Source organism: Saccopteryx leptura, chromosome 6 (assembly GCF_036850995.1).
Source record: "Saccopteryx leptura isolate mSacLep1 chromosome 6, mSacLep1_pri_phased_curated, whole genome shotgun sequence".
Taxonomy (NCBI): domain Eukaryota; kingdom Metazoa; phylum Chordata; class Mammalia; order Chiroptera; family Emballonuridae; genus Saccopteryx; species Saccopteryx leptura.
This window is the reverse complement of record NC_089508.1, coordinates 156,847,446-156,870,180: the sequence shown is the minus strand read 5'-3', so window position 1 is coordinate 156,870,180 and position 22,735 is coordinate 156,847,446. Positions and strand designations below refer to the sequence as shown.

The 22,735-nt window shown below is 41.4% G+C and overlaps 1 protein-coding gene and 1 pseudogene across 1 annotated transcript in view; both read right to left on the bottom strand.

Moving 5' to 3' along the window:
* CATSPER3 (cation channel sperm associated 3) overlaps positions 1-19,366 on the bottom strand; it is a 35,057-nt gene extending 15,691 nt beyond the window's left edge. The window contains exons 1-2 of the mRNA XM_066343116.1: positions 19,219-19,366; positions 2,861-3,100 (exon numbers count right to left, since the gene is read on the bottom strand). Of these exons, the coding sequence (XP_066199213.1) occupies positions 2,861-3,100; positions 19,219-19,305 (327 nt within the window). The 5' untranslated portion in view covers positions 19,306-19,366. The remainder of the gene's footprint in view (positions 1-2,860; positions 3,101-19,218) is intronic.
* On the bottom strand, positions 11,120-11,298 carry LOC136377703 (U2 spliceosomal RNA; annotated as a pseudogene).
* Positions 19,367-22,735: the final 3,369 nt, after the last annotated feature.

Here is a 22,735-nt window from a genome sequence, read left to right as displayed (position 1 = left end):
TGCACCCCCATGTTTATGGCAGCATTGTTTACAATAGCCAAGATCTGGAAACAGTCCAAGTGTTAGTCAGTGGACGAGTGGATTAAAAAGCTGTGGTACATATATACTATGGAATACTATGAAGCCATGAAAAAGGAAATCTTACCTTTTGTGACAGCGTGGATGGACCTGGAGACTATTATGCTATGTGAAATAAGCCAGGCAGAGAAAGACAAATATCATATGATCTCACTTATATTGATATGTTGAATCTAATGAACAAAGTGAACTGAGGAACGGACTAGAGGCAGAGGCGGGATCACAGGGAGCAGAGGGACATAGTTCAGAGGGAAGGGGGTGAGGGGATGGGATCAGAGAAGGTAAAGGGATTTGTGAAATTATATATACATAACACATAGATATAGATAACAGGACAGCAAATCCTAGAGGGAAGGGGAGAGGGTATTGAGTGGTGGGGGGGGGGCAAGTGAGGTATAAAGGGGGACACAGGAGTGGTGGGTGAGGGAGTTATATTTGGTGGGACACTTGAATCCATATAAATACAATAAATTAAAATTAATAAAAAATTTAAAAATAAAAGGGCCTGACTGATGGTGGTCCAGTGGATAGAGTATTGGCCTAGGACGCTGAGGTCCCAGGTTTAAAACCCCACAGTCACTGGCTTGAGTGCAGGCTCCCAGCTTCAGTGTGGGGTTGTCAGCTTAAGCATGGGATCATAGACATGATCCCATAGTTGCTAGCTTGAACAAGGAGTCACTGGCTCAGCTGGAGCCCCTTGGACAAGGCACATATGAGAAGCAATCAATGAACAACTAAAGTGCTGTAACTATGAGTTGATGCTTCTCATCTCTCTCCCTTCCTGTGTCTCGCTTTCTCTCACTCTGTCACTTTCTAAAAAACAACAACAACAAATAAAAAACAATTTAAAAAAAGGGAAGGTGTCATTATTTGATGTACACTTTAGATATTTCTGCTGCTGGGACATTTCTTTTTTTCTTGAGAGAGACAGGAAAGGAGAGAGATGAGAAGCATCAATTCATAGTTATAGCATTTTAGTTGTCCACTGATTGCTTCTCATACATGCCCTGAGAGGCTCAAGCAAGCCAGTGACCCCTTGCTCAAGCCAGTGACCTTGGGATCATGTTAATGATATTCCACACAAGCCAGTGACTCCACACTCAAGCTGGTGAACTTGTGCTCAAGCCAGATGAGCCCACATTCAAGCTAATGACCTTGGAGTTTCGAACCTGGGACCTCAGTGTCCCAGGCCAACGCTCTATCCACTGCATCACTATCAGTCAGGAAGGGACATTTCTATTCTAAAACTCTCAGTAGTGTGGGAAGCCACTGAGGGAATGTAGGTGAAGGTAGAAGGTGATTGAGAAAAGATGATGACTATGGGGATGAAAAAAAGCAGACAGTCAATAGCTATTTAGGAGGCCATGCAACAGAACTTTCAAAGAGTGGTCAAAGCTAACACTCAAATCTATTACTTGGAAGTTCAATAGGGTTGGGGGATTGCCTTTCAGCAAAATACAAAATACAGGAGGAGGAACAGGGTTTGGGGATTTGAGAGTGGTGGTTGGTTAGTGATGACTTCCAGTTTAGACATGTTGAGTTTGAGGAGCATGCAAGATGTCCAGAGGCAGCTGGGTCTGAAGGTCAAAGAGAGAGGCGTGGGCTGGTAGACTCCTGAAATGTGGAAACGATTGCCCCAAAATATGCAGAGAAGAGAACTCAGGACACAGTCCTGAGAAAAAAATTTATGAGCCAGGCAAAGGAAACATATACCCGAGAAGTCATGCCTAAGAGGCTGGACGAACACCGAAAGAAGGTAGTGACAAGGATGCCAAGGGAAACGGCCAGTGGACTTGGTGACAAGGAGGTTGTTGGCAACCTCAGAGAAACTAGTTACTTTGGAGTGGATGGAAGAAGTCAGGGCATAAAGACAGATAAGGAAGTGGGAACTCGGAGTATAGACTCCTCTTTCCAAAAGCCTCACCACTAGGAGGAGGAGGAGGGCCAGAGTATGTTGTTTGGGTCGAAGGGTGGGAGGGAACACATGTTTGTGACTACATGAGAGCAAGAAATGAATAAATGGGGCTCTGTGGCAGGAGGAGTTAATGTTTTCCTTATCTTCTCCACCTAGGGGAGGGGTGCCCTGAGTGTCAGGCCTCAGCCCTAGACAGACACCCAGGCTAAGCCAGCAGGAACCTCTCAGCTGAACACGCTGACACACCCTAACTGGTCAAATAGGTCCAAACCAGCCCCTTACCGGAGAAACCTGGACACCGGTGCAGAGCCAGGGTAAATAAACATCCTTTGTCCAGGCTGAATGCTCTGAGGTTTGCTTTGAAACCTGTAAGCTAAGGAAACGCTGCTCACCCCATGACTTCTCAGTGGGAGCAGCATTTCCAGAGCTGAGCTGCCTGAACGAAGTCATGAGATTGTTGCCCTCTAAAGCAGCAGACTTTTAGCTGTTGGAAAGCAGTGAGTGAGCCAGGCCACCAGAAAGCTGGAGCCCCCCAGACCGGTCGTTTGAAGAATCTGTGCCATAATGAGATGGCACACTTTGCAGTATGGGAGAAAGGAGATGTTCAGATGGCCTCTAGAGTCAGACACAACTTTCATATCTCAGCTCTGGCATCTACCTGTTGAGTAACCTTGGGCCTCAATTTCTTAATCTGTAAAATGGAGCCAATACCTTTCCTACAATTGTTTTAAGATCAAATGAGACAATATCAGTGAAGCTCAATCTGCCACACAGTAGGACTCAGTAACTGGAGGCAAGTAGTACAAGTCTTATTTCATCACCATGTCACCTGCCCTCCCAGAACCATGGTGCCCCCAAGTTACTCACCCGGATGCCACGGCTATAGCGGATAAGCTTGAGGATGCGCAGGGACTGCAAGCCATAAGTAATGTGGCGGAAGGAATAATGCTTGCCCAGAATCTTGCTGAAAATGTAGGGGATGGAGAGAATGATGATGATCATCAAATCTAGCAGGTTGTAGCCATCTGTCCAGTAGTTGATGGGGTCCACGTAGAGCTTCAGGTAGAACTCAGCGCTATACATAGCCACAAAGAAGATATCCGTGACCTGCAGGGGTGGCAAGGCTTGGAGGGTCAGACTATAGTCCTGGCCCTCTCTCCACATAGGCCACCCAATCAGGTGTGTGCTGGCTGGGGGGGGGGGGGGCTCCTAAGTCACCCATATGCAGGCATACAGTCCACACACAATGTGCCTGATTCTGTTCTGCTCTTGTGTCTTCCCTACCCACGGCCTGAGGCTAGGTTTAACCCAGGGTGTTTGGGAATGACTGACTGACCAACAGGCTGAATGATTAGATGAGCTCCAGTATAAGGCAACTAAACATGACAAGGAATGTGTATGTGAGGTTTCCCAGAGACAAGATCCCAAGAGTCTTCTGGCCAACCTGAATATTCAAACTTCTATATATAGATGAAATACTCATCTATTTACATTTACCCTCTTAATTACACATACTTAAACATGTTAACTAATCTGTTTCTAAAGAACATTTTGCTTTTTTTTTCATGGTTATGCTTTATGAAATAATCTTATTCAAATTCTTATGCATCAACTCCAGTGGCTTTGTTTTAACCAAAAGGCACTATTTAAGTCACTTAAACTTTTATTTGTCATCAACGCATTCATCATGGAAGATGCTCTGGTTGAGCATTGATTGTGTGTCAAGCAAGCACCACTTTGGGCGCTGGGAAATGCAACAATGAGTAAGACAGAAAATGTCCAGCCTCCAGGAAGCTTACAGCCTAGTAGGGGAGACAATTAAATGCTTAAACAAATTCATACATAATATTACAGCAGATAGGAAGGAAAATGAAATAGCCAAAGGGGATAGAGGAACTGGTCAGGTGGGAGAGAGGCAGATGCGGCAACTATTTTAGAAAAGGTGGTGAGTGGAGGTCCCACTGAAGCCAGGAATGGAGCCATAACAAACACTGGGAGAATGCTTCCCAATGGCAAGCATGAGAACCCTAAGCCAAGGAAGGTGGCAAAGGGATAGCAATGTCAGCATGGCTAGAATACAAAGGGGAGCAGGGCAGGAGGTGCAGGCCATGGAGGAAGGGCATTGCAGGCTGGTGGGGGCTCTGAATTTTAATCTCAGCCTTGGAGGATTTTGAGCAAGGAAGTGATATGTTCTGATTTATATTTTTAAGAGATCTCAGTGGAAAAGAGACTGGAGGAGCTGGCAAGCATGGCGACTGGGAGGCGGGTTAGGGAGAAGGCAATGGGTATTAGAATTTTTTCTAGCGGTCATGCAGGCATGAGATGAGGTTTGGTTAGATTTGACCAGGGGATAGTGTGGAGTTGAGGAGAAGAGGGCAGATTCTGCATGTATTTTGTAGGCAGCAATGAAGGGACTTTGCAGTGAACTCAAGGCTGCACAGGGAAGAGAGTAGGCAAGGAAGACTCCCCTATCTCCAAGAAACTGGGTGATACCTTTAACTCAGATGAGTTTGGGTTGGGTTGAAAGGGGGCTGGAGTGAGTTTCTGGATGGAAATAGAAATATTTCTGAGATATACACCTTTTATATATATATGTCAGAGGCTGTCACTGGAAATTGTAACTGTAGCCACAACTATCCATTTGGATAACAGTAGGGTGGTTGGTGTTTTGTTTTGTGTGAAAGAGAGAGACAGAGAGACAGAGAGAGATGGGAAGAAAGAGAAATGAGAAGCATCAACTCATAGTTGTGGCACTTTAGTTGTTCACTGATTGCTTCTTATATGTGCCTTGACCGGAGAGCTCAAGCTGAGCCAGTGACCCCCTGCTCAAGCCAGCTACCTTGGGCTCAAGCCAGCAACCATGGGATTACATCAATGATCTATGCTCAAGACAGAGACCCTGCACTCAAGCCAGATGAGCTCATGCTCTAGCCACGGGACAGTGAGCTGCAACTTCAGTATCCCAGGTCAATACTTTATACACTGCACCATTATCAGTCAGGCAAAGTAGCTGGTGTTTTTATCTGTTCTGAAAACTTTTTTTTTTTTTTTTAGAAAGAGGAAGGGTGAAAGAGTGAGTGAGAAACAGAAACACTAATCTGTTCTATATTTGCCCTGACCAGGGATCAAACCAGCAACCTCTGTGCTTCAGGGCAATGCTCTAACTAACCAAGACATTCAGCCAGGGCTGTCCTGTACACTTCTATCTGTGGTCTCTACATTGCAACTGTTTACCTTTTTTTTTTTTTAAGGTTCATTTATTAATTTTAGAGAGAGGAGAGAGAGAGAAAGGGGGGTGAAGGAGGAGCGGGAAGCATCAACTCACAGTTATTGCTTCTCATATGTGCCCTGACCAGGCAAGCCTGGGGTTTCAAACCAATGACCTCAGCATTCCAGGTCGACAACTTTATCCACTACACCACCACAGGTCAGGTGCAACCATTTACTTTTAAAAAACATTATGTAACATTTAAAATACACAAAAATGTATAAAGAATAATACAGTGAACAACCATATACCACCACCCAGCGTAAGAAATAAAGTGTGGGCCCTGGCCGGATAGCTCGGTTGGTTAGAGCATCGTCCCAAAGTTCAGAGGTTGCCGTTTCAATTCCTGGTCAGGGCACATACAGAAACAGATTGATACTCCTGTCTCTCTCTCTGCTTCTCAAAAAAAAAAAAAAAATCAATAAAATAAACACTTAAAAAAACTTTTTAAAAATATCTTTTTAAAAAGAAATAAAGTATTACCATTATCGGCAGTCTCTTGTAGACCTTTCATTATTCAAATCCCCTTCCCTTTCCATAAAGGTAGTTCTGTTGTAAATCTGAACTTTGGCCCTGGCCGGTTGGCTCAGTGGTAGAGCGTCAGCCTGGCGTGCAGAAGTCCCGGGTTCGATTCCCGGCCAGGGCACACAGGAGAAGCGCCCATCTGCTTCTCCACCCCTCCCCCTCTCCTTCCTCTCTGTCTCTCTCTTACCCTCCTGCAGCAGAGGCTCCATTGGAGCAAAGATGGCCAGGGCGCTGGGGATGGCTCCTTAGCCTCTGCCCCAGGCGCTAGAGTGGCTCTGGTCGCAACAGAGCGACGCCCCAGAGGGGCAGAGCATCGCCCCCTGCTGGGCAGAGCGTCGTCCCCTGGTGGGCATGCCGGGTGGATCTCGGTCGGGCGCATGCCGGAGTCTGTCTGACTGTCTCTCCCCCCCGTTTCCAGCTTCAGAAAAATACAAAAACAAAACAAAACAAAACAAAAACCTGAACTATGTTTGTGCATTTTATACTTTACCATATGTATACAGTAGTACCTTGAGATATGAAATTAATTCGTTCTGTAACCAAGCTTGTAAGTCAGTCAACTAACATCAAACTGCCGATACTGGACCCGTGCGCCAACGCGCCAACTAGCGGCAGCTTCCCGAATCACGAATCATGACTCGTATCTTGGAATTTTGCTTGGATCTCGAACAAAAATACGGACCGAGTCGCAGCTTGTATCTTAAAAATATAAATAAATAAATAAATAATTTTAAAAAATTGTATGTTGGTCTGCTCGTATCTCAAGGTACCACTGTATACCCAAAACTATACTGCTCTGTGGAAGACTGCAAGCTGGCAAAGCCTCGCGGTTTAAGGCTTAGCCAAAGGCTAAGGTCTTCCCCTACACCTCCATATTAGCTATGAAGCTGAGTATTGATACTCATCCCATCCCCCCACTTCACTTGCTTAAGTTGCTAGATGCAATTTACCTGCCCTTCTTCTCACCTTCCGTTTGTTCTGATGTTGATTTCACATATGCATGGTGGGGGGATTCCTGTTTTTACAAGCTATCTTAGTCTTGCAAAGAGACCTCCCTATCCCATCTTTTTTTCTCTCTGAGTTTATTTCTTCATTCGGCACCATTCTCACTCAGGACCTGGACAATTACTAGCCACGCTGGTCCGTGGCACTGCTCAAAAAAATTAGGGAATATTTCAAAATGAATATGAAGCAATAAAATATCCCCTAATTTTTGTGAACAGTATATGTGGTATTGTTTTGTATTTTATGCATTATATAAATAGCATATACACTAGTCTTCAGAAACTTTTTAAAATTTAAAACTATGTTTATGAGATTCATCCATGTTGATAGACATGTGTAAATCTGGTTTACTGATTCACTACTATTTAACAATTCCACTTATGAAAATACTACCATTTGCCTGACCAGGCGCTGGCGCAGTGGATAGAGCGTCGGACTGGGATGCAGAGGACCCAGGTTCGAGACCCCAAGGTCGCCAGCTTGAGCGTGGGCTCATCTGGCTTGAGCAAAAAGCTCACCAGCTTGGACCCAAGGTTGCTGGCTCAAGCAAGGGGTTACTCGGTCTGCTGAAGGCCCGCGGTCAAGGCACATTGAGAAAGCAATCAATGAACAACCAAGGTGTTGCAACGAAAAACTGATGATTGATGCTTCTCATCTCTTCGTTCCTGTCTGTCTATCCCTCTCTCTGACTCTCTCTCTCTGTAAAAAAAAGAAAAAGAAAATACTACCATTTATTTATTCAGGTCCCACTGAATGATATTTAGTTTGTAAAATTTTTACTATTGCAAACAGTACAATAGTACAAAAAAATTGAGCAATTCGCCCTGGCCGGTTGGCTCAGCGGTAGAGCATCGGCCTGGCATGCGACCCGGGTTCAATTCCCGGCCAGGGCACATAGGAGAAGCGTCCATTTGCTTCTCCACCCCCCCCCCTTCCTCTCTGTCTTTCTCTTCCACTCCTGCAGCCAAGGCTCCATTGGAGCAAAGATGGCCCGGGCGCTGGGGATGGCTCCTTGGCCACTGCCCCAGGCGCTAGAGTGGCTCTGGTCGTGGCAGAGCAACCCCCCCCCCCCCCGGAGGGGCAGAGCATCGCCCCCTGGTGGGCAGAGCGTTGCCCCTGGTGGGCGTGCCAGGTGGATCCCGGTCGGGCGCATGCGGGAGTCTGTCTGACTGTCTCTCCCCGTTTCCAGCTTCAGAAAAATACAAAAAAAAAAAAATTGAGCAATTCTTGTATATTTTATTGTATATGTATATAAAGTTTCTCTCTGTTATATACCTAGAAGTGGAATTACTGGGTTGTAGGATATAAGCATCTTCAACTTCACTAAATGTTGCCAATTTGTTTTCTGAATCTATTCTACCCATTTTCTTTCATATTAGCAATGTTCCTCTCGTTTGACGTCCTTATCAACTCTTCCTACTGCAAAACTTCTTAATTTTTGTCAGACCTGATAAATATGAAATAGTATCTGATTGTTTTACTTTGTCAATTCTCTAATTATCATGAAGTTGGACATCTTTTTATTTTTAAATTGTAAACTACCTATTTCTAACCTTTTGTCACATTTTCTACTGGATTATTTGGCCTTTTTCTTACTGATTGTAAGATAAATTTCTTACAATCAGTATTTCAGAAATTTATCTTACAATCAGTATTTCATACATTTTGAATCCTAACCCTTTACCTGTTAAAGGTGTGTTATACATATATATATATATATATATATATATATATATATATATATATATCACCTACACTGACTTTTCACCTCTTTAATGATTTTTTGATGAATAGAAGTTTTTTTGTTTGTTCGTTTGTTTGTTTAGGTGAGAGGAGGGGAAATAGGACACAGACTCCAGCATATGCCCTGACCAGGATCCACTCGGCAACCCCATCTGTGGCTGAGGCTTGAGTGCCGAGCTATTTTTACTGCCTGAAGCAGATATACTCCAACAGAGCTATTCTCAGTGTCCAGGGCCATGTTTGAATCAATCAAGCCACTGGCTGTGGGAGGGGAAGAAGGAAAGAAAAGGGGGTAGAAGCAGATGGTCGCTTCTCCTGTGTGCCCCGACAGGGAATTGAATCCAGGATGTCTATACACCAGGCTGGCGCTCTATCCACTGAGCCACTAGCCAGGGCCAGATGAAGATAAGTCTAAAAAAATTTTTTTTAAGCAAGAAGGGGAAGGAAGAGAGATGAGAAGATGTATCAACTCACAGCTGTGTCACTTTAGTTGTTCATTGATTGCTTCTTATATGTGCCTTGACCAGGGGGCTCAAGTGGAGCCAGTGACCTCTTGCTACAACCAGCGATTTTTGGGCTCAAGCCAGCGACCATGGGATCATGTCAATGATCCTGCACTCAAGCCAGTGACCCCCATGCTCATGAGCCTATGCTCAAACCAAATGATCCTGCACTCAAGCCAGCGATCTTGGAATTTTGGACCTGGGACCTCAGCATCCTAAGTTGGTGCTCTATACACTGCACCAATTAACCAAACTTTTTCTTCATGGTTTATAAATTTTGTATCTTAAAATTATCTTTCCTCCTGAGGTCACAGAAATATTCTATATGTTCTTCTGGGCATTTTAAAGTTGCATTTTTCAAGTTAGGGCTTTAATCCAGCCATGTGTGCAGTGAGGTGGGGATTCAATTGTATTTTTCCTCCATATGTACAATCAATCATTCTAGTACCACTTAATGAAAAGTACCACCTTATTCTTGCATTGTTCATCTGCAGTGCCATCTGACAGGTACTAGGTTTCCAGACAAGCCAGGGTCTGTTTCTGAGCACTCTCTCCTGGTCCATTGGTCCATTTGTCTATTCATATATCATTACCCTGCCTTAGTTACTAAAGCTTTATTTTTAAAAATCTTATCTTTAGTAAGTTAAGCCTTTTCTCCTTTTACCTTTCAAGGTCATCTTGATTTTTTCTTTGTCCTTCATTCTTTTATCTGAATTTTAGCACATTTGGCAACATATAAAATCCTGCAGGCTTCTTATTGGAATTGCACTGATTTTATTGATTAATTTGGGGAAATTGTATCTTTAAGAAACTGAACCATTCCATTCATGATCTGATATACATTCTCATTTCCTTGCCTTAACAACCTTTATGTATTTTTTTCCTCTTTAAAGATCACACAAATCTTTTATTAGCTTTGCCTTTAAGTACTTTTTAAACTTTATTAGAGGTGCATCATTTTTTATTGTGGTTATATTAAATATATTTAATTTTGTTTATTAATCATATATCCACAAACTTGCTGGACTTATTAACCTTATTAATTAGTATTAACTTTATTAATTAATATTTTCAGATTCTCTTGGGATTTCTATGCAGAAATATCACTTGTGAATAATGAGGTTTTTTTAAACTTTCTAATTCTTAATGCTCTTTCTTTTTTCTCTTTCTTTCTTTCTCTTTCTTTTTATGTATTATACATTGGCTAGGACACCAACACAAATTTTATCAATAACTGAAATACACCTTTAAAGGAAATACTGCTAAAGTTCACCACTGAATATAAATTCTGATATAGGTTTTTCATAGTTACCCTTAATCAGGTTACAAATAAATCCTTTCTATCCCCAGTTTGTTGTTCTTTTTTTAGTTTCCTAAGTTTTTATTCATGAAGAATATTCTGCATCTCTTGAAATAATCTTATCAAGTTATTTTCTCCTTTAATGTTTTAAGCTGGTTAATAAAATGTGTAGATTTTTCTAATATTTGCATTCCTGGGGGAAAAAACCCTACTTGGTAATGGTCTGTTATCTTTTTGATACATTTTTAAAATTCAATTTCCTAATATTCTGTTTGAAATTTTTGTGTCCAAGTTCATAAATCAGGTGTAATTTTCCTTCACACTGTCCTTGTCTAGTTTTGCCATGAAGGTTCACAGAATAAATTGTCTGTGGGCAGGGCAGATATCTTATTTATTTAATTACTTAAAGTGTTCTATAGGTCTGGAACTACACCTTCCATGGATATACAACCATCTAGTCCACGTTAGTTTTGGGAGATGAAAATTTTTAACTACTAATTCAGGCCCTGGCTGGTTGGCTCAGGGGTAGAGCATAGGCCTGGTATATGGATGTCCCAGGTTCGATTCCCAGTCAGGGCACACAGCAGAAGCGACTATCTGCTTCTCTACCCTTCTCCCATCTCTGTCTCTCTCTTCTCCTCCTGCAGCCACGGCTCCTCGAATGGTTTAAGCAAGTTGGCCCCAGGCACTGAAGATGGCTCCATAGCCTTGCTTCAGGCACTAAAGTAGCTTGGTTGCCAAGCCAACAGAGCAGCAGCCCCAAATGTGCAGAACATCGCCTAGTAGGGGGCTTGCTGGGTGGATCCCAGTCTGAGCGCAAGCAGGAGCCTGTCTGTCTGCCTCCCTGCCTCTCATTTAATAAAAATTAAAAAAAAAACAAAAAACACCCTACTAACTCAACACTTTAAACTGATAAGAACAGATACTACACTTGATCTTAGCCAAAAGGCTGAGAAGCAATTACACTTTATAGACATTAAAGGACATACATGAACATATAAGATTATTGAAAGTTTGCTTCTTAATTGAGTCGGTTTTATATCTTTTTTTTCTAGAAAATTGTCTTATTTCAGCTAGGTTTTCAAATTTACTGGTATAAAAGTATTAGATTTCTGTTATCAACTATATCTGTAATTTCCTTTTATAATCCCTAACGTGTTTCAGGGCTTCCATTTAGCTTGCTTGTCTTATGAAGAAAGTTATTTAAATATTTTTTATTGATTTTTTTTAGATTTTATTCATTTTGAGAGAGAGAGAGAAGCAGGAGGAGCAGGAAGCATCAATTCCCATATGTGCCTTGACCAAGCAAGCCTGGGGTTTCGAATCAATGACCTCAGAGTTCCAGGTCTACACTTTATCCACTGCATCACCACAGGTCAGGCTTTTCTTTTTTCAGAGAGAGAGAAAAGCATCGATTTGTTGTTCCACCTAGTTGTGCATTCATTGGATATGCCCTGACATTTCGAACACGCAACCATGGCCCATTAGGACGATGCTCTAACCAACTAAGCTACCTGGCCAGGGCCAGTAAATTATTTTAATTATTTTTCTAAGACCTGACTTTCAGCTTTATTGATACTTTCTATTGAGTCTTTGATTTCTATTTCATTCATTTTTGTTATCTTCATTATTTCCCTTTACCAACTTTCCTTCTTTTTCCCTTCTACTTTTCCCTCCTTTTTCTTTTTTTTTAATTTTATTTTATTTCATTACTACTTTCCAATAGGTCAGTTCATTAATTTTTAAAATTGAGATATAATTTATGTACCATAAAATTCATCTTTTTAAACTATAGAATTCAGTGTGTGGAGGATTAGTTTTGAGTATTTATCTTTGCAGTAAAATATACATACCATGGAATTTATATTTTTAACCATTTTAGTTGTATAATTAATTCACTGAGATTAAGTACTTTTACAATACTGTGCAACCATCACCATGACCCATTTCCAGAACTATTTTATCACCGCCAACAGAAATTCTGTACCCAATAAACAATACTGTTTATCTCCCCAGCCCCCATAGCAGTAAACCCTATTCTACTTTCTGTCTGTATGAATTTGCCTATTTTAGGTACTTCATATAAATAGAACCATACAATATTTGCCCTATTGGATCTGGTTTATTTCTTTTAACATGTTTTCAAGATTCATCTACATTGTAGCATGTAGCACAATCTCATTCCTTTTAGGGCTGAATATTATTCCATTTGTGTACCACATTTCCTTTATCCATGCAACACTTGAACACCTGGGTTGCTTCTACCTTTTGGCTACTGTGAATAATGGTGCTGTAAGCATTGGTGCACAAGTATCTGTTCAACTCCCTATTTTCAATTCTTTTGGGTATACACCTTAGAAATGGAATTGCTGGGTCAAATGGTAATTCTATGTTTTAATTTTTTGAGGAACTGACAAACTTTTTTATACTGGCTGAAACATTTTATATTTCTACTAGAAATGCACAAGGTCTGCCTGACCAGGCAGTGGCGCAGTGGATAGAGTGTCGGACTGGGATGCCAAGGACCCAGGTTCAAGACCCCAAGGTTACCAGCTTGAGCGTGGGCTCATCTGGTCTGAGCAAAAAGCTCACCAGCTTGGACCCAAGGTCGCTGGCTTGAGCAAGGGGTCACTCAGTCTGCTGAAGGTTCGCGGTCAAGGCACATATGAGAAAGCAATCAATGAACAACTAAGGTGTCACAACGAAAAACTAATGATTGATGCTTCTCATCTCTCCATTCCTGTCTGTCTGTCCCTGTCTATCCCTCTTTCTAACTCTGTCTCTGTAAAAAAAAAAAAAAAAAAAAAAGAAGAAAAATAAAGAAATGCACAGGGTCCTAATTTCTCCATATCCTCACAAACATGTACTTTCCTTTTTTTATATACTAGCTGTCCTAATGGACATAAAGTTGTATCTCACTGTGGTTTTGATTTGCATTTCCTATTCTTTTTTTTTTTTTTTGACAGAGACAGTGAGAGAGTCAGAGAGAGGGATAGACAGGGACAGACAGACAGGAACGGAGAGAGATGAGAAGCATCAATCATCAGTTTTTCACTGCGCGTTGCAACACCTTAGTTGTTCATTGATTGCTCTCTCATATGTGCCCTGACCGCGGGTCTTCAGCAGACTGAGCAACCCCTTGCTTGAGCCAGCGACCCCAGGCTCAAGCTGGTGGGATTCTGCTCAAACCGGATGAGCCTGCGCTGAAGTTAGTGACCTCGGGGCCTCGAACCTGGGTCCCCCGCATCCCAGTCCGACGCTCCATCCACTGCGCCACCACCTGGTCAGGCTGCATTTCCTATTCTAATGCCTAGTTATGTTGAACATATTTTCATGTGCTTATTGGTTAGTTCTGTATCTTCTTCGGAGAAATGCCTATTCAAGTCCTTTGCCCATTTTTTAAAATTAGGGTTGTTTAGATTGTTGAATTGTGGAAGTTCATTCAATATTCTGGATATTAACCCCATATGATATATGATTTGCAAGTATTTTCATCCATTCTGCAGGTTACCTTTATACTCTCTTAATAGTATTCTTAGATTCGCAAATGTTTTTAATTATCCATTTCTTTCTTTTGTTACCTGTGCTCTTGGTGTCAGAATCCACTGCCAAATCCAAGGTCATAAAGATTTACCCCTATGTTTTCTTCTTTTTTTTTAAGATTTTACTCATTGATTTTACAGAGAGAGGAGAGAGGGATGGTGGAGCAAGAAGTATCAACTCATAGTTGCTTCACTTGAGTTGTTCACTGATTGCCTGTCATATGTGCATGGACTGGACAAGCCCAGGGTTTTTGAACCAGCAACCTCAGCATTCCAGATCACTTTAGCCACTGCACCAACACAGGCCAGGCCCCTATGCTTTCTTTTAAGAGTTCTAGCTTTAAGGCCCTGGCCAGTTGGCTCAGTGGTGGAGCGTCGGCCTGGCATGCAAGGGGTCCCAGGTTCGATTCCCAGCCAGGGCACACAGGAGAAGCGCCCATCTGCTTCTCCACCCCTCCTCCTCTCCTTCCTCTCTGTCTCTCTCTTCCCCTCCCGCAGCGAGGCTCCATTGGAGCAAAGATGGCCTGGGTGCTGGGGATGGCTCCTTGGCCTCTGCCCCAGGCGCTAGAGTGGCCCTGGTGGGCAGAGCGTCGCCCCCCGGTGGGCGTGCCGGGTGGATCCCAGTCGGGCACATGCCGGAGTCTGTCTGACTGTCTCTCCCCATTTCCAGCTTCGGAAAAATACAAAAAAAAAAAAAAAAGAGTTCTAGCTTTAAATTTAGGATGCTGATCCATTTTGAGTTAATTTTTTATATGGTGTGAGATAGGGGTCCAACTTTACTCTTTTGTATGTGTATACCAAGTTGTCTCAGCACCATTTGATGAACAGACTATTCTTCTTCCCACTGAATGATCTTGGCAATCTTGTAAAAAATCAATTAGTCATAGGTAGTTGAAATTATGTCTAGAATCTCAATTCTATCCCATGGGTCTATGTCTGTCTTTTTGTCGGTACCACACTGTTTTGATTACTTTATCTTTCATAGTAAGTCGTTTTTTGGGGGGGGGTTGGTTTTTTTAAATTCCTGTTAGAGGAGAGAGAGAGAGAGAGAGAGAGAGAGAGAGAGAGAGAGAGAGAGAGAGAGATAGGGGGGAGGAGCAGGAAACATTAACTCCCATATGTGCCTTGACCAGGCAAGCCCAGGGTTTTGAACCCACAACCTCAGCATTCCAGGTCGACGCTTTATTCACTGCGCCACCACATGTCAGGCCTTTCATAATAAATTTTGAAATCAGAAAGTGCAAGTCCTCTAACTTCGTTCTTCATTTTCCATATTGTTTTGGTCACTTAGGGCCCCTGGCACATCCATATGAATTTGAGAACCTGCTTTTCAATTTCGGATTTTTTTTTTTTTTTCAAAAAAGGCTGTTAAAATTGTGATAGGGATTGCATTGAATTTGTAGTTTATTTTGGAAAGCTTTAAATCTTGTCTTCTAATCCATGGATATAGGGGTCTTCCCACTTATCTAGGTCTTATTTAATTTTTCAGCAACATTTTATAACTTTCATTATACACATCTTTCATCTCCTTGGATAAACTTATGTTATTATTTTGAATGGTATTGTAAATGGAAATTTCTTAATTTCCTTTTCAGATTGTTCGTTATTAGTGTACAGAAATACAAGTGATTTTTGTTGTTGGTCTTGTATCCCACAACATTGCTGACTTTGTTGAATAGCTCTAATAGTTGTGTGTCTTTGTGTATTCTTCAGAATTTTCTATATATAAGGTCAAGTCATCTGCAAAGATAATTTCAGCTCTTTCATTGCTATTCGGATACCTTTTTTTTCTTGTCCTTACCTAACTGCTCTGGTTAGAACTTCCAGTACAGTGCTGGATAATAGTAAAAGCAGGGATTGTTGTCTTGTTTTTGATCTTAGAAAAGCTTTCAGTATTTCACCATGGAATATAATATTAGCTGTGGATTTTTTCATAAATATACATTACCAGTCTAAATAAGCTCCCTTCTAGTTCTAGTTTGTTAGTTTGTTTAGTATAGCCAACAAAGCTTTTTTTTTTTGGTGGGGGTGGGGTGTTTCTATTTGCATGGAATATCTTTTCACTCTTTCACTTTCAACCTATTTGTATCTTTGGATCAAAGGGTGTTGGATTTTTTTCAGCCTCAACAGTGGATTTTCCTTTTCATCCTATTGGTGTATTACATTGATTTTTTTTACCATGAACCTTGCATTCTGGGACAAATCCTACTTGCTCATGCTGTTGGATTCAGTTGGTTAGTATCTCAATGAGGATTTTTGCATTTATGTTCAGAAGGGATATTTGCCTGTAGTTTTTTGTTTGTTTTTATTTTAAATGTCTTTGTCTTCGATGTTAGGGTATGCTAGCCTGATGAAATGAGTTCTAACGTATTCTTGCCTCTTCTATATTTTGAATAAGTTTGAGAAGGATGGTGTTCATTCTTCTTTAAATGCAAAGTAGAATTAACTAGTGAAGCAATCTGGTCCTGGGCATTTCTTTTTGGGAGGTTTTAATTTTTAACTTAGTCTTTTTACTTGTTATAGCTCTATTCCAGTATTGTTTTCTATTTCTTCTTGAGTCAGTTTAGTTGTTGGTTTATTTCATCTAGGTTATCTAATTTGTTGGCATAATTGCTCATAGTATTCAACTATAACCCTTTTTATTTCTATATGGTCAGTAGTAATGTCCCAACTTTCATTTCTATTTTTAGAAATCGAATCTTTTCTTATTCTTCTTTGTCAATCTAAGTAAAGGCTTGTCAATTTTGTTGATCCTTCCAAAGAACAAAATTTTGATTTTTCTCAATTGAAAAATCTATTCCCTATTTTTGTTTATCTCACTTTTCTCTATTCCCTATTTTTGTTTATCTCACTTTAATCTTTTTACTTCCTTATTTTGGGTAGCTTTGGGTTTAGTTTGCTCTTCTTTTTCTAGTTTCTTAAGGTGTAAAGTTAGGTTATTCATTTGAGATCTTCCTTCTTTTCTATGCATGCACTTAAAGGTATAAATTTCCTCAGAGCACTGCTTCTGCTGCATCCTGTAAGTTTTATTATGTTGTTTTCATTTTCACTTAAAGTATTTTCTTTTCTTTTATTAAGAGAGAGGCGGGGAGGCAGAGACAGGCTCCCACATGTGCCCTGACCGGGATCTACCCGGCAAGCCCACTAGGGGGCGATGCTCTGCCCATCTGGAGCCGTTGCTCCATTGTTCAGATATGGAGCCATTTTAGCACCTGAGGTACCTGAGGCAGAGGCCATGGAGCCATCCTCAGTGCCCAGGGCCAACTTACTCAAACCACTTGAGCCATGGCTGTGGAAGGGAGAGAGAGAGAAAAGGGGGAGGAGTGAATAAGCAGATGGTCGCTTATCCTATGTGCCTGGACTGGGAATCGAACCAGGGACCTTCACACGCCAGGACAAAGTTCTGAGCCAACTAACCAGGGCCTTAAAAGTATTTACTAATCTCCCTTGTCAAGTCTTCTTTGACCTGTTGGTTATTTAAGAGTGTGGTTTTGTTTTGTGGTGGGATTTTTTTTTTTTTTTTTTTTTTAGATTTTTAGTTAAGAACGTGTTGTTTAATTTCCATATATGACAAATTTTTTCCAGGGTTCCTATTCTTATTTTTAGTTTCATTCCATTGTCAGAGAAAATAGTCTTTTATGATTTTAATATCTTTTATTTATTGAGACTTGTTTTGTAGCCTAACATGGTCTATTCTGAAGAATGCCCTATATGTACTTGAAAAAAACTCATATCTTCTTGATGAATTGGCCCTCTTCAATATACAATGTCCTTCTTTCCTCTTGTAAGTTTTTGCCTTAATGTGAATTTTGTCTGATGTTGATATAACCAACCCTGCTCTTTTTTTATTTCTATTTGCATAAGATAATTTTCATTCTTTCACTTTTAACATATTTTATCTTTGGATCTCAAGTGAATCTCTAAGACTATGTGTACTTTTTGATGATCCATTCTGTCTTAGTTGCATACTTTAATTCATTTGCATTTGAGGTGATTACTGATAAGAAAATTTTCCTGCTATTTTGGTATTTGTTTTATATATGTCACATCTTTTTTGTTCCTCAGTTCTTCCATTATGGCTTTTTTGTGTGTTTGACTTTTTAATTTTATTTTATTGTAGTGGAACATTTTCATCCTGTTGTCATTTGTTATTTTCTGTATATTTCTGTTTTCTTGGTGGTTACCTTTGAGATTACAATTAACCTCTTGAATTTAGGACAATATTTTTTAACTAATACAACCTTAGCTTCAATAGTATATAACAACACTGTTCCTATACAACTCCATCCCCACCTTTGTTTCTGTTGTCACAAAATACATCTTTATGATTGTTTGCCCATTAACAATCTGTGACTAGTTTTATGCATTTATATTTTAAACCATGTAGGAAAAAAAGAGTTACAAACCAAAAATACAATGCCAGCTTTTATATTTACCTATGTAGTTCCTTTTATCAGTGTTCTTTATTTCCTCATATGGCTTAAGTTACTGTCTAGTTTCATTTCTACCTAAAGAACTACCTTTAGAACTCTTGTAGAACAGATCTACTAGCAGAAAACTCCCTAAGCTTTTGTTTATTTAGGAATATCTTGACTTTTCCTTCACTTTTAAAGTACAGTTTCTCTGAATATAAAATTCTTAATTGATAATGTTTTTCTTTCAATATTTAAAATGTTATTTCACTGCCTTCTGTCCCTGGAATTTCTGAGAACTCAGTCATTGAGACTGTTATTGAGGATTCCCTGTATGTGACAAGTTGCTTGTCTCTTACTGCTTCCTCTCCCACCAAGGCTAATACTACACAGTTGTGGATCTTGGTAAAGGTACCTTGTTAACTAGTTTTGATGCAAATGCTGCTCGTGAGTTTTTGGTTTTGTTATTTGGTTGCTCTACCTTTTTTTTTTTAAAGGGGATTCAGGGAAATTAAAAAATCATGTTACTGCTGCCACCATATTCCCATATTTTAGAGTGTATTTTTAAAGCCCTTAGGTCCTAGTCAGGTGGCTCAGTGGATGGAGTGTAGTCCCAGCACACCAAAGTTATGGGTTTGATCCCTGATCAGGACAGAAATGAGAAACAACCAATGAGTACACAACTAAATGGAACAACTAAGTAGAACAAATTGATGCTCCTTTCTCTTTTTTCTCTTTCCTCCCAACCTCCTCTCTCTCCCTTCTTCTCTCTCTCTCAATGGAAACATTTTTATAAAGATTATTTTAAAGCCCCTAGAATTTTTCTACAGAAACTTTTCTTGAACAAAAGGCCTTAAAATTATATAACATTTTCAGAATTAAACAGGTGAAACAGAAAAAAAAAATAGATCTACTCTGTCTGCTTACCTCATGAAGTCTGTACAACTTGTATTTTATGTTATAATCAGTAAACAAGGCAAACAAAAAAGCATTCAGTGAGATGGTCATAATCATAATTATCTTGAACAGAGAACTCTCTGTGACTCTCTTCACAAATGCCTGAAATTCAGTATCTTTCCTCCTGTCAAAAAGTTGAATAAGAGGTATGATTATCTCACAACAGAGCTAGATCGCCAAATGATGCATACTTTTTTATAGGAACTGGGGTCTGCTTTCCCAATTCTGTATGTTTATATACATTTTTAAATTGCAATGAAATACTGACTGAATGACCACTGAAATATGTATAATGATCATTGAGTGGTTTCTCCTCATTCAGTGTTTCAGTTCTTTCTCTCTAGACCTCTGCAACAGAATGATTACCACTCCTCAACCAAAACAAAGCATCATCTTTATTTACTCATTTGACAAATTTCTGAGTGACTATTACATGCCAGACATTACAGTGGGAACTGGGGATATAATGTGAGCAAAACTAAATATTGTCTAGTAAGGAAAATGGATAATCAAATAATCACCGAGAGATAAATGCTTACAAATCAACAATGAAAAACTGAACACTCTAGGGCAGTGGTCCTCAACCTTTCTTGGGCCAAGGACCGGTTTAATGTCAGAAAATATTTTCACGGACAGGCCTTTAGGGTGGGACGGATAAATGCACAAAATAAAATTATGCGACCGGCGTAAAAACTGTGGTATTTTAAAATATAATTGTTGAACTTGCGAGACAGGCATCACGAGTGAATCTTAGACGGATGTAACAGAGGGAATCTGGTCATTTTTAAAAAATAAAACATCGTTCAGACTTAAATATAAATAAAATGGAAATAATGTAAGTTATTTATTCTTTCTCTGCAGACCGGTACCAAATGGCCCACGGACCGGTACTGGTCTGCGGTCCAGGGGTTGGGGACCACTGCTCTAAGGGACCAATGAGCAAACACAGTCAATTCATGAAAGAAATACTAATGGCAATGAACTTTCCCCCAAATGTTCAGCAGCATTACTAATCAGGGAGATGGAAATTAAGTAAAATTATTCTTTTTGCTTATAGATGCTGGCAAGAGTGTAGTGTGATGGAGCAGTCTCATAAATTGCCAAAGGGAATGTAAATTGACACTTTTCTGGCCTTAGAACTGTTTGTATCCTCTGACCCAAGGAGTCTACCACAAGAGAATACAATCTGAAACGCAAACAGTGATGTGCCAAGTGTGTTTATCCCAGCATTATTTACAGTAATGATAACTTAGAAATGATTTAAAAGTATAAAAGACTGGGTAAGTGAATTATAGCATATCTACCTCATATTGCAAAATATTATACAGATACTAAAATATGCCTATGCATTTTTTTTTGTATTTTTCTGAAGCTGGAAACGGGGAGAGACAGTCAGACAGACTCCCGCATGCGCCCGACCGGGATCCACCCGGCACGCCCACCAGGGGCGACGCTCTGCCCACCAGGGGGCAATGCTCTGCCCCTCCGGGGCATTGCTCTGCCGCGACCAGAGCCACTCTAGTGCCTGGGGCAGAGGCCAAGGAGCCATCCCCAGCGCCCGGGCCATCTTTGCTCCAATGGAGCCTTGGCTGCAGGAGGGGAAGAGAGAGACAGAGAGGAAGGAGAGGGGGGTGGAGAAGCAAATGGACGCTTCTCCTATGTGCCCTGGCCGGGAATCGAACCCGGGTCCCCAGCACGCCAGGCCGACGCTCTACCGCTGAGCCAACCGGCCAGGGCCACCTATGCATTTTTTATCATTTAGAAAAATGTTTATGATTCTCTGGATAGTAAAAAACAAAACAAGATACAAAATTCTCCATTCAAAATCGTCTCAACTGTGCAAAAATGGGTAGAAAAAACTTGGCAGGCAACATGCCAAAATGTTGATAGTGATGAAGTTGTAGGTAATTGTTTTTCCTGTTTCTTTATACTTATCTGTGCTTTGCAATTTTTCTCAGTGTTACTTTTCCCCCATTATACGTAACAAATGAACACATTCTCATAAAAGTAAAAAATTCAGAATGTATATTCTTTTATAATGTATAAAACAAGATGTGTAATTTTCATTATGTGATTTGAGATAAGGTTGATTTTTAAAAGTGTCCAATTATCTAACACAGTAGTTCCAAAAAAAGGACAAAATGAAGTCAAACTAGTGATTCATTCTACAAGTCAGAAACTAGCATGCCTGCGTGACTGGTGGTAGCACAATGTATAGAGCATCGATCTTGGATGCTGAAGACTCAGGTTTGAAACTCCAAGGTCACTGGCTTGAATGCAGGCTCATCCAGTTTGAGTGCAAGCTGCCAGCTTGAGCAGGGGTTGCCAGCTTGAGCGTGGGATCATCAACATGATCCCAAGGTCACTGACTTGAGCACAAAGGTTTCTGGCTTGAAGCCCAAGGTCAATGGCTTGAGCAAGTGGTCACTGGTTCAACTTGAGCCCCCAAGTCAAGGCATGTATGAAAAGCAATCAATGAACAACTAAAGGGGACTAAACTAAGAGGACTCTTCAACCAAGGAACACTGAAGAAGCCATACCGAGACTGGTAGGAAAAGCGGAAACGCGGAGAGGGCTGCCCAGCTCCCCCAAGCGAACGGCAGCAGGGAGAGACTCACGTGGTGGAAAGTGAGTTTAGCAGAGGGAGAAGGGTCCTGAGCCCCAGGAACAAAGCCCCAGCCTGCAGCCCCAGAGCCCAGAAGAGGCGTAAGGACAGTATTTAGCTGGAAACAAGTCAGGATACTGTTTGTGAGAAAGAGTCTGATTTCTCAGACCCAGGATCCTTCTTAAAGGGACTGCACAGAACATCTCTCTCACAACCACTCACCTGGGGCTCCTGGGGACGGGGAGAGAGGAGAGGACCAGAGTAACAAGAAGAGAGTGTAATCTAGGAGGCATAGGGAGAAACATTTTGGGAGATAGCCACCCTAACCCCTGGGACGAGTCACTCCCCAAAGCTGAAGTGAATATTTCCCCCGGAAACAGCAATACCAGCAAAGGGAAGGAGTAGAGCAGCCAAACAAGCTCCCCCGTGGCACTCAGAGCAGAGTCGCATAGAAGGAGGGAACTTTTGGGTCTACAGTAGTGAGTCTTAGGGTCTGAGCTGCAACGCCCCCACCCACGCGGCTGAGGGCGCGCCGGAGGGCGGGCGGCAGCAGGAGACAAAAGCGCGGTTCTGCTGGCAGGGGCGGAAGCCAGCTGGCCACCACTGGGCTCAGGTGTGAGCTCAATCTTGCCTGGCTGGGGAGAAGGGGGTGTGCAAAAGCGGTCAAGCTCAGCTGCCAGCAGCCTGTAATCCAGCCTGTGGGAGAAGGGCGGGAACCCAGGAAAGGGTGGAGACCAGCCCCTGAGCAAGGGCACAGGAGCACAGCCTTGCCCCGACCGTGCAACCCAGGCTTGCGGTCTGACTTGGTAGCCGGCTCCTCCCGCAGGGGTGGAGCCAAAAGCCCAGAAGAGGCGGAGTTCCGCTACTGAGCTGAGCTTGGGC